Genomic DNA, 11,829 nt, shown 5'->3' with positions numbered 1-11,829 from the left:
TCCTGTCTTCATCTCCGCGCTCTAAGCAGCTATTGACTGGGAGTTGGAAATGTTTCTGAAGAGGAGCTCCTGAGAGCCGTGGCAGGCGCTGTGTGAGCGCGGGGGGCAGGAGCCCTGTCGGGCACTGGGTGGGCAGGAAGGGAACGGCGGCTGCGGCATCGCCAGCAGCGCCGGCAGTGTGGGCGAGCGTGTGGAGCTCTCCATCTCTGCCTCTGTACCTGGGCTGCTGGGGCTCTGCTGTCACTGCAAGTCAGAGAACAGGAGGATCTTTATTTCTGATGAACCAGTTTTCTCAGGGTGGGGAGGAGGGGGAAGAAGGCTTATAAGTAAAGCCGTTTGAGAGCAGGAAAAACGAACACCATGGCTCTGGTGTGCCTGGAATTTGTGGTTGAGTAATCCTTTCCTGTTTCTTTTTTGGGTTGTTTTTCATCTTTCAGAACAGTGCCTGAAGCAGGTCCACCATGCCGTTAGTAACGAGGAACATTGAGCCAAGGCACCTGTGCCGTCAGACGTTGCCTAGCGTTCCGAGCGAGCTGGAATGCGTGACCAACATCACCCTGGCAAATGTCATTCGACAGCTGGGCAGCCTGAGTGAGTACCATGGCGAGCCTGCGCGGTGCCCTCAGGAGTCGCTACTGCTCTTTATTTAGCTCCCTTTCTACTCTCGTGTTCCTATTTCTCCCCCATCTGCCTTCCCTGGGTAATGCTAAAATGTTTTCCTAAAGAAATCTGATGCTAATTTCATATCCCCGGACCCACTGCCTTCCTATCTAAGAGAAAATGGGGAGGGGGGTGTGTGTATGTGTGTGTGCATGTGAGAGGCTGCAGTGAAACTGCAGATGGAAGGATGGAGCACAACTCAGGCTTGTAAAATGGGAGGCTCTCAGAGCAGGCAGGATCTTGTGTCAGAGAACGTGCCTGTAATTGCATGTGCTACTAAATGGAGCTTGACTCTGTTGAATCTACACCATGTCAGTAGTCTTACTTTTAATGAAAGATAATTAAAGCCCCCACACGGAAGCTCCTGTTTGCCCCTGCTGCTGTTTGTTGTGTTGTGAGACCCAAAGACCTGTCTGAGCCCAGTGGTGCCTCCAGAGCGTTGGTGGTTTGGGGCTGCTCACTCAAATGGCAGCGTGAGCTGAAGCCATGCCTGGCTCAGCTCTCCAGTGGGCTGACCCATAGCCTTGGAAAAGCTGGAGGGAAAACACAGGCCTACATGCCATAGGAGAAATGAAGAGTTAATTGTGGTCTCTCTGGGATGAATCCATACTCTTGAAATGCTCTGGGTTCTGATTAACCACCTTTGTCCTTGAAGCGAGACTTTGATAATCAAATTAATCTATTGTTCAGCTTCTCTGGGGTGTTTGCAAGCCCTTCTGCTTGCTCTGCAAAGCAAGCCCTTGTCTTCCGCCATGTGGCAGGCAAAGTTTGGGTGCAGCCTCTTTCCAGCAGTGCAAACCATGGCTGTCACTGAAATCTGGGCCCGTGTTTGCTGCCAGTCGGTGTCGCATTCTGTTGGGTTGGAGAAATGTCACTGCACAGGCGAGACCAGGCTCTCTGCTCGCGCTCAACTGGCCCTCGTTGTTCATTTGTTAGCTCTGGTAGCCAAGATGGTTGTGGAGTGTGAGTGAAATCCATCTCGTGCATGTGAAATGGTGAGGAAGGAGGCAGCAAAGCTGTGCAAGGCCCAGCTGCAAGGAGAGCTCATCCCTGTTCAGAGACACGCCGTGGGTTAGTGTGACAGCCCTGGCCAGATCCCACAGGTTTAGACCTTCTTTGTACAGATACTCAAAGCTTCTCTGCTTCTGAAGCACTGGGAGCCAAATGGCAGCCTGGTTTCTTCTTTGGGAAGGTACCCTGGGAGCTGGGATGTGAAGATGTGGGGAGAAGGTGAGAGCTGCTTGGGGGGGGGGAACTGAGGAGAGGTGCCTGCTGCTGACCCTCGGTGTGAGGAGAGCAAGGCAGGGAGGGAAATGCTGAGCACCATCCTCTTCCCCAGGGTCAGCAGTGCTTTAAATAAAGCAATGTTTAAACTCACACCCAAGTGACCAAACTCCTGCCCCCCTCCCTTTCCTCTCTCTCCTCTGAAAAACAAATTCTCTCTCTCCTTGCACCTTGACTATTACAGGAACGTAGAGCAGGTTCAGTAGGCTGTGACAGCCCTGTCAAGTGAATAATCAGCCATGCCTGGTGCACCACAGTCTCTTTACAAAGATGCAAACATAAATCTTGTCAAACTTTCATATTCCAGTGAGTTTACCCTTCGTTACTATCGCAGCTGGGAGCACTTCGTATAAGTCGACGGCGCGGTTTTGTGTGATTTTACAGAATCCACAAGCTAAAGATGGAAGGACCTATTAAATCACGCTGTCTGTCTTCCTGCCAGTGCATGACAAAGATAATTCTGATTGCAGGCTGCACTTTTGCAGTCAAAGTAACTAAACTAAAAAATTAATCTCTGTCTTACCCCATCTAAAAGTGTTTGTGAAGCTCAGGCGACGTGTGAGATGCTGGGTGATAACTCCAGGTGCACTAACACAGGCAAGGGAGCACAGACTCATCTCTTCTCTCTTCAGGGTCAAAACTAGTATAGAAAATGCTGTTATATATTATTTTATACTTGAAATATACTTTGCAAATCAAAGACCGAATTTCTCCCCTAGTGCTTGTTGCAGTTCCTTCTGAAATTCAGAAATCTTTTTCTCTTCTTGTGAAAGTAGAAGTGAAATTACAACTTTTCTTTTTTTGAGCTGTTGCTAGAAGGTTTTGCATTTTCCCATAGATAAATTTTTTGCTCTCTTTGGTCAAATAGGAGAGTTGGTCTGTGCTGATGTTGAAAATGGAGATTGCTTCATGAAACATGGCTACAACAGGAGTTACCTGGCCCTTAGTTCTCCAAGCCTAAAATCCTTCCTATGAGTTTGGGTTTGTTAATTGAGCATATGTGGAGTCTGCATTGTCTGGGAGGGTGGAAGGAAGAGGTCAGTTGAAGTTAACCTTCAGCATTTGCTTTCTACAAACACTTGGACCTGGCATTGCCACCAAAAGGGGTGGAGAAAGTTGAATTTTAACCTGGCTTGTTCCCCGTGCTTGGCAGTGTAAGGAGATCTCCTGGGAGCAGGAACAAGGAGTTGATATGTGGGGTTAGATAGCTGGGAGTGTTTGTACAGCTGGGCTTTGGGGGATGCCCTCGCCTTGCCTCGTGCAAGGGGTGCTTTGTCTCTCTGACTCTGCAGACAACCACGTTTTCCAAAATTGCTGTTGAAATCAGACTTCCAACTGTTTTTTCTTTCTTGAATGTCGGAGAGGATCTTTAGGAGTAACAGATTCCAGAACAAACTGTTGACCATATGATGATGCACTTCAAAACCAGACTGCTTATTGGGAGCAGCCTTGCACTCAGCAGCCGTGGCTGGAAATGTTTCCCATCAGTGGAGCACCACGGGCCGTGTCTGCTCCCGGTGCCAAGTCTGCTCTGTCCTGCTCTGTCCTCAGCTGGGGCTCCCTGCCTCGGGCTGTGCCCAGCAGCAGAACACAAACACAGGATTCACTGGAAGTTCTTGAGCTTCTTCCGTGTCTCCCACCTCTGTCTACCTGTGGCCATCTCTTGTTGCACTGGAGGTTTTAAACTAAGGACAGGGCTGTGGTTTTGTTGCTCCTGTGAGTGGTGCAGCTCCTGGTGTGAGTCCGGGGTGCTCTCATGGCCCCAGCCACGGATGGTGCTTGTCACAGCAGCCCACTGGGTAGTCCAAGCTGTTCCAGAGACAATGTCCCTGATTGAGAAGTTTCCCTTTGGTCTTGATTTAGAATCAATGTGATTGCATCAATTTTTCAGACACTGCCACCTGAAGGAACAGCAGGGTCAGTGCTGTCAGCTGCGGTTGCAGCTCCAGCTTTGGCATCCAGGACTGGGTCTGCTCTCTACTTTCAGAGTGCTTTGAGCTTAAATATATGCCAGCTCCTCTGGAGGCAGGCCTGCTGGAGACTGAGAGCCTTTGAGATTCTCCAGAGCAATAAAAATCTAACTGTATTTCCTTGTCTAATACCAGAACAGCAGAGAATCTTAAAGGACCTTCAGATCCATCCAAATTCAGACCAGTGTAGTGTTGTCAGCCCTCTTTAGTTTGTTACTTTAACAGACTTTAAAGTATGTCTCAATTGTTTCCTTATTGCTTGAAGATCCCTTGGAAATGTCAGGTTTTGGTGGAACAAAGCACTTTCTTCCTGGATGTTAAACTCAGCCCTGACAAACTTGAAAAGAAGAGTGGTTGGTTCTTTCTTTCTTTCTTTCTTTCTTTCTTTCTTTCTTTCTTTCCTCATGAAAACAAGCTGGGAGATTTGAGTATGGTCTGATGTGGTTCATAGGGTAATGTGGACACTTCAATATTGCAGGTAAATCTGCAGAAGACATATTTGGAGAGTTGTTTACTCAAGCCAACACCTTTGCCTCTCGGGTGAATATTCTCGTGGAGAGAGTTGACCGCTTGCAAGTCAAAGTCACTCAGCTGGATCCCAAAGAGGAGGAAGGTAATGGAGTGGAGCACAGGCCGAGCGTGGTGAAGGTTCTCCTTGAGTCAGCATGGCTGGTTCAGCACCGTAAACCCAGCGTGACCCTGCCATGAGTGTTGGAATGTGTTCTCTGGAGCTGAGGGGCTGTTTCCCTGCTCCCAGCAGAGCACTTGGACAGCCTTTTTGGCTTTGCTCTTCAGTGACTCTCCATGTGGGAACCTGCTCTCCAGCATTGGGTGGCAGTGGAGGAGCTACTGGATCTTGGGCACAGGGGTTCCAAAGCCCAAGGGCCACTCGAGTTAGAGCTGTGCTGGTGGAGCAGCAGATCTTGGCAGCACTTGGAGATTTGTTGGGTTTCCCAAGGGATCTGTGGGAAAAGGAACCTGACCTTAAGAGCTGCAAAGCGTGCCAAGAACTCCGACTGAACTCAGATGTTCACTGCTTGGGCTTCAATGTCGTTGGCCTGGGTCAAGCTGTTCTTCACTTATTCTCTCCTCTTCCTTACAGTCTCCTTGCAAGGCATTAACACCAGGAAAGCCTTCAAAAGCTCCACCACTCAGGACCAGAAGCTCTTTGACAGAGATTCTCTCCCTGTGCCTGTCCTCGAAACCTACAGGAGCTGCAATACCCCTCCACCTCTCAACATCCTCTCACCTTACAGGTAGGGCTGCAATACCTTCTTGTTCCCTTGCAGACAAGAACCTCTTCCTCCCAGCCTTTGGGGAGGTCCTTTCCTGTCCTGTGCTGGACTGAAGTAGCTGTTTCCACTGGGAAACTGAGTTGCTAAACAAATCCACCAGGAAATGTCCATGCTCTAGATTATGTGAAACTTTGCTTTTGAGGTCATACAAATGAATGTAGCTAGAAAATGATCTCTGGTTTTCTGCTGTCACTTTTGTGTGAGCCTTGGGGCCAGGCGTGGCTGGCACTGCAGAACCATGCTGGGTGTGCTGCAGATGAGGCATTTTTCTTGTGCTCTTCCACAACCCAGTGGCTCCTTTCCAAAGAGCTGCAGTGCAAGGTGCAGAGTGCTCACCTGGAGGTGGCTCTCACCCAGCTGGGTGCAGCAGGCTGCTGGTGATGCTTCCTGTGGCCTCCAGTGCCTGCTCTGAGCCATCTGGTGGGACCTGCACTGGCTGTGTGGCCAGTCCTGAGCAGTCCCACTCTGATTCCCTCTTGTAGGTAGTAGAAGTAAAGAGGGTCAGAATCCAGAGACTTATCCTACATCCATAAATATCTTCTGAGCAGGTAAAAAGTAATTACAGATAGCTGGAGGCAGCTGTCTCCTGCCAGACGCGGCTGCACTGCAAAGTGGGAGGAGAGGGAGTCTGTGTGCACTCACTCAGGAGCTTCAAGGACGCTGCTGCTCTGATTTAGGGTTCCTGAGCTGGAGGAGGAGGTTTTTTCACACTAAAACACAGCACAAACAAAAGGGAGTTGAAGTGAGAGACCTGCTGCTCTCCTGGTGATTGCTCAGAGCAGTTGAGCTCCTCAGGTGCTGAGCAATGGAGGGTTTATGTGAGGGCAGAAGGAGTGGGATGGGATGTGGGAGAGCTGGGATGGCTGAGATGGGGTCTCTTCCTGTTCTGAAATGGGGGGCAGAGGCAAGAGCAGCACCTGTGACCATCTCACTGCACTTCTAAACTGTCTGAGACAGTGCCTTGTGTTTCCTTCAAAGAAATGTGTGATTGATCCTTGTCTGTGTGGTTTTTTTCCTCTCCCTGTTCCAGGGACGATGGCAAAGAGGCACTTAAATTCTACACAGATCCTTCGTATTTCTTCGACCTTTGGAGGGAGAAAATGCTTCAGGACACCAAGGATATCATGAAGGAAAAGCGGAAACATAGGGTGAGGAAGGGAAGAATAGGAAATGGGAAGTGTTAATACATTTTGAACTCCAAATTTGCTATCCAAAATTCAGGCGTGCACTTTTGGACTCCTGTGGGATCAGTTAAGGGTACTTTTTATCTGTTTTACCCACATCCTTGTTAATTAAAAGAGAGAACAAAGATAACCTCCAATTGTTTTTTTCCAAATGCCACTGTCTTTGGGCCTTAATGTTAAATTATAGCATGAGAGATGTAGCCTTAACATACTTAATTTAGCTTTTGAGCAACTGGAGTATTAAGCATGAAAACAGATTGTGATTCTTCAATGAAAAATAACAAAGAAGAGATTTAGGGTGTGTTAGAATTCTGAGTGAGGCTATCTAAAGCCCAGTTCTCTGTGGGCAAGTGGTCATATTGCACCCCAGAACACTGAACACCATCAGGGTGAAGCTGAGATTTGGGCACCTCGACGCACAGGCCAAAACCTAAATTGATGTGGGGACTGTGCTTTTACTCTTCCCTCAAGGTGCTTATGCCAGGGGCTGATGATGGCATTGTCTGGGCTGCACTGGGCAACCTGATGTTGTCTGGCATTTTTTATGTTGTCCGTGCTCCAGCTTTTTATATGGAAGATCTTTGGAGAGTGCAGCAATCAGGAAAGTAAACTAAAAATCCTCTTTGAGAATGTGTCTTGTAACTGCTCCAGGTCTGTCCTGTCCCTCTCTATTTCCACTGAATTTAAAGCAAAATAAAGCTTGTGTTTGATTCCTCCTCTCTTAGAAAGAGAAAAAGGAGAATCCGAACCGAGGGAATGTGAATCCACGGAAAATCAAAACCCGGAAAGAGGAATGGGAGAAGCTGAAAATGGGGCAGGAATTTGTCGAGTCAAAGGACAAGCATGGTCCTGCTGGGTAAGCAGCTCTGGGCTGGGTGATTGGGATGCAGTTCACCCTGTGCTGCAGCTCCTCAGGATCCAGGGGTCGATACTGCCACTAGTCAGATTCTCCAAAGTAAATCTGCCTGCTGATGTAGAATCTGCCAAATAAATCAGGGAGCTGCACGCTTGGAACAAGGTGGCAGGAGGGGCTCTGGCTGCTCTCTCTGCCCGTGGGCACAGAGGTGTTGGGAGCTTTGGCTGTGCCCCACGGCAGTGCCCTTCCCTCACACCCAGCCGAGGGTGGCACCTCGGTGCCATTGTGTGATAGCTTTGTTACATTTCACAAATGGCTCTTCACACCCAAAAGCTGAAGCGGGGGCTGTCCCCATCCAAGTATTTCAAGCTACAGATCTCTCTTTAGCACTTCTGGCTTGGGAATTCATTTAACTTTTGACACCAGCAAGGCTGGAAGCAGACCGAATTCCCCACAATGCTCTTCTTCCTTGCAGCTTCCTTTCATATAAGAAAAAAAATCTCTCTTTAAATCACACTCTCCAGCTAAAAATAAAACTTGCTTTTAGTTTAATAGGAGAACAGGTTTGGTTTCTAGCTGGGGAATTGAGCAGCACAACAGCACCATTTTCTTGCTCTCTTTTCTCATGTGAGTGTGTTCTTGCATTTGGATTCACTTGGGGTCCAGAGCCCCCCAAAACAGGGTGGTTCCCCCTCCCCACAGTGAAATGAGTCCACTGAAAGCATGAGTCTCTTTTCAGTGGTATTCCAGCTTTGAATGCTTGTTTTAATGGCATTGGAGTTTCCATTTTGATATTCTGTTCTTGAGCTTCTTTTTTGGCATCTTTGAATATCTCCTAATTTTGCCACTGATGATACTCAGTGTAACTGCAAGTTCTTCAAGTCCAAGTTGGTAAAAACACTCTTAAGTATTTTTACAAAATTAAGTGTTAAGAAAAATGCATTTATCCAGGTGTTTGCTTGTTTATTAAAATACATACTCCTGCTGCTCTGTGTACAGCAGCTATAAACAGGGCAGCACCTGAGCAAATTTCAGCCAGAGAATTATGTAGAGCAAACACATACAGGTGTAAGTGGTTCTCCATATAGGAGTCTTTGAGAAATAAAGGTGTTTTTTAAATGATGTAAAATCATGGACTGATTTGGGTTGGAAAGATTCTTAAAGTCCATCTGGTTCCACCCCTGCCATGGGCAGGGACACCTTCCCCTGGACCAGGTAGCTCCAAGCCCCGTCCAGCCTGTCCTTGGACTCTTCCAGGGATGGGACAGCCAGCTTCTCTGGGGGGGGAAATGAGCTTTGGACATTGCCTTGAGCTCTTTAAACAAGCAGTTTCTCTTGCTTTTCCCAGGTACCCTTCGAACGTGGTGTATCAGAACGGCAGCATCGGCTCCAGCGAGAGCACGGATGGGAGCTGCTACCCTCCACCACCACAGACTGACTCCATTGTGCCACCACCTCCCTCATTCCCAGATGACAGCCTGCCTCCACCCCCGGTGGAATTTAGGTAAGCCTACGGGATCCCTTCTGTCACCAGGGACTGGTAGGTGGTGTAAAAGGATGACATGAGACAGGCTGAGATAGTTGAGCAGAACTTCCTCATGGGTGTTGTATGGGAACCAGAATGCTCCTGTCTGGAAGGGAAGTGCAACTGCAGGCAGGGACAGCAGCACATCTCTCCATGAATCCCAGCCACCGTCACCATTCCCAGGCAGAAGGGGAGAACCAGAGCACCTTTATTGCACAGCAGTGCCCCAGTGAGTGGTTTGGCTCCATTGCCAGAGTTTTCCAATGCAGTTGTTCCATAGCAGAGACTTCTGTTCCTTCTCTTCATTTGGACAGTGCTCTCAGGCACATCCTGGAATTCTTGGGGGTGTCCTGTGCAGGGCCAGGCGTTGAACACGATGATCCTTGTGAGTCCCTTCCTACTCAGGATATTCCATGACAGAGCTTGGCAAAGAACAGCTTCTTTAACCTCTTTGGTCTGATCTGTGAGAAACACACAACGTGGGCACTGGAGATGGAGATGTATTTAAATTTCAAGGACTTGAGCACAGCAGCTGCCTCCTTCCCAGAGACTTGGGTGCAAGTTCAGGTCATTTACTTGGGATTGAATGAAATGGTGACTCCCAGGCACCTCCAGAGATGAGAGTTATGGTCCAGCAGTGTCTCAAGATGCAAAGGGCAAAACAAAAGTGGACTTTTTCTTTTTTTTAAAGACATTAAAACAGAGTCAAGAGGAACAAGAGAAAGTCTGTCTGATAGACAGGGCTGCTTGGCTTCTCTCCATCTTATCCAAAGGCAGCAATGCTGCAGCAAAGGCTCCTGTGATGTGTCAGAGAGAGCCAGCACTGCACTCTGCAGCCTGTGCCTCTCGGGCAGAGCAGACACAAGCTCTCAGATGAAGCTCTCACTGCCTTATGCAGTTGCTTAGATCTCTGCCCAACCCCACAGATCTCCCCTCTCTGGTTTTGTTTTGATGGTTGTTTTTAAGGAACCCTGGGAGGTAGATTTGATCCCCAGGAGTCTGGTTTGGATCAGCACTGCTAAAAGTGCTGATGTTTTTGTCGCAAATGCGCCTAATTTTTCTGTCCCATGGAAGGAGGAGTCAGTTTGGGGCTTCCCTTGCACAGGATGTCGCTCTGTCATGCAGGCAGTGAAGTCCTGTGGGATGAACAGAGCCCCCACAATGGGAGATTCAGTCCCTCATGCATTGGAGTTTTCCATAAGAGCATGTAGGGTTCCCATGTGCTCCCCTTGACTGAGACACGGGGGCTGCACTCCAGCTCTGAGCCGTGGAATCCAGAGAGGAGATCCATTCCCAGCAGGTGTTGAGAGCATGTGCCTGCCTGGCACCCCCACCCTGCTGGTGCAGTTTATCCCAGCACACGTCCCTGATCCCTGCCTGCCGGGTCACAGGCCTGACCTCAGCCACGAGGGCTGATGGCAGCAGCAGCTCTGGAGCCAGGAGGCTGCTCCGAGCTCGGGCGTGCCCGCCTGGCCTCTGATGGAGGTGAGGTGGCTCATGATCTTGTCAGCCTGGGAGATGGGATGGAGGACAGCATTTCTGCCATCCGTAGAAGCTTTCCTTTTTCTGGAGGTGTAGGCCAAAAGAAACAGTGAAAGGGAACTAAAACCAAGGAGTGAGGTCTCATGGAAACATCAGTTAAAGCTGGAACTTGGAATTTTTTTGTCTGGACTGCAGCAAACACACATGATTTGCATTAACACAGACTGTACAGTCTGATCTGGCCTCATGGCTAATTCCCTGTCTCTCTCGTTCTGTTTGCCACAGCTATCCTGTAGACAACCAAAGAGGTTCTGGTTCTGGAGGGCCCAAACGATCCAGCCTGGTTAGCCCGAGCCACCCACCACCAGCTCCTCCCATCGGATCCCCCTCGGCAGCCAGGCCGGGCTTTGCTCCCCCTCCTGCTCCTCCTCCTCCACCACCACTGATGGAGAACACCCCCCCTCCACCGCCTCCCTTGGGCTTCCCCTCCCCGGGCACCCCCCCGCCACCCTCACCCCCTTCCTTCCCCCCTCACCCCGAGTTTGCTGCCCCTCCACCTCCCCCACCTCCCCCAGCTGTTGACTATTCCAGTGTTCTCCCAGCTCCGGGCACTGGGATTGCGCCGCCCCCGCCGCCCCCCCCGCCCCCTCCAGGCCCCCCACCCCTGGTTTCCAGCGGCCTGGAAGGACCCCCACCCCCTCCTCCACCCTCCGACACCTCCTCGTCCAAGCCCAAGTCGTCCTTGCCTGCAGTTAGCGATGCCAGGAGCGATCTGCTTTCGGCTATTCGGCAAGGTAAGGTGGTGCTTCCGTGCCAGCAATCTCCTTTGCCTCTGCAAAACCCTCGGGAGCTGTCTCTGGGAGCAGTGGGGCTGCCTCCTGCTCAGGGCTCGTCCCTTGTGCTCCCTCCGTGTCTGCCCACCCTCATGAGCACCTTGCTGGGTTTTATGCTTCCCCCGGCACTTTTGGAGACGGCAGTGCCGGAATTGGTGGGATCCAGGTTTGCTGGGGAATGTGCAGCGGTGGGGTTACCCTGTAGAGCAGCACAGAAGCGATTTGCTTCCCATTCCACCTCCCCACCCTCTGTTATCGCAGCACTCCCAGCCTGAGCACTGTGACAAAGGGAGATTTCAGTGTGACCAAGACCTGAGCACCGTCCCCTCCGTTGCCTTTTTCCCAACAGGCTTCCAGCTGCGCAAGGTGGAGGAGCAGCGGGAGCAGGAGAAGCGGGACGTGGTGGGCAATGACGTGGCCACCATCCTGTCACGCCGCATCGCCGTGGAGTACAGCGACTCCGAGGACGACTCGTCCGAGTTCGATGAGGACGAGTGGTCGGATTAGCCACGCTCCCACCCCTCCTTCCCTTCTCTCCTGGGCTCGCTTCTTACAGAATCAGGTGGCCAAGCCTTGCACCAGATCCTTTTCATCCTGTAACCAAAGATGTGCCAAGGGTTTTCAGACAACCAGCAGCATATCTCCCCTCTCCCTCCCCCTCCAGCTTTGGCAGGACTTCGTGCTCTGCCTTTCCAAAAGGTCTCCTCACGGCCACGAGGATGCGGCGTTGGGATTTAGCT

At 50.3% G+C, this 11,829-nt stretch overlaps 1 protein-coding gene across 1 annotated transcript; it reads left to right on the top strand.

Annotated features, from left to right (window-relative positions):
- Positions 1–442: 442 nt before the first annotated feature.
- On the top strand, positions 443–11,596 carry WASF2 (WASP family member 2). The gene is made up of 8 exons (XM_062509107.1): positions 443–591; positions 4,393–4,527; positions 5,017–5,170; positions 6,240–6,357; positions 7,119–7,249; positions 8,598–8,753; positions 10,542–11,050; positions 11,439–11,596. Exons 1-8 carry the CDS (start codon positions 462–464, stop codon positions 11,594–11,596), a joined length of 1,491 nt encoding a protein of 496 aa, XP_062365091.1. The 5' UTR covers positions 443–461.
- Positions 11,597–11,829: the final 233 nt, after the last annotated feature.

Source organism: Cinclus cinclus, chromosome 26 (genome assembly GCF_963662255.1).
Source record: "Cinclus cinclus chromosome 26, bCinCin1.1, whole genome shotgun sequence".
NCBI classification, from domain to species: domain Eukaryota; kingdom Metazoa; phylum Chordata; class Aves; order Passeriformes; family Cinclidae; genus Cinclus; species Cinclus cinclus.
This window is presented reverse-complemented; position numbering and strand designations above follow the sequence as displayed.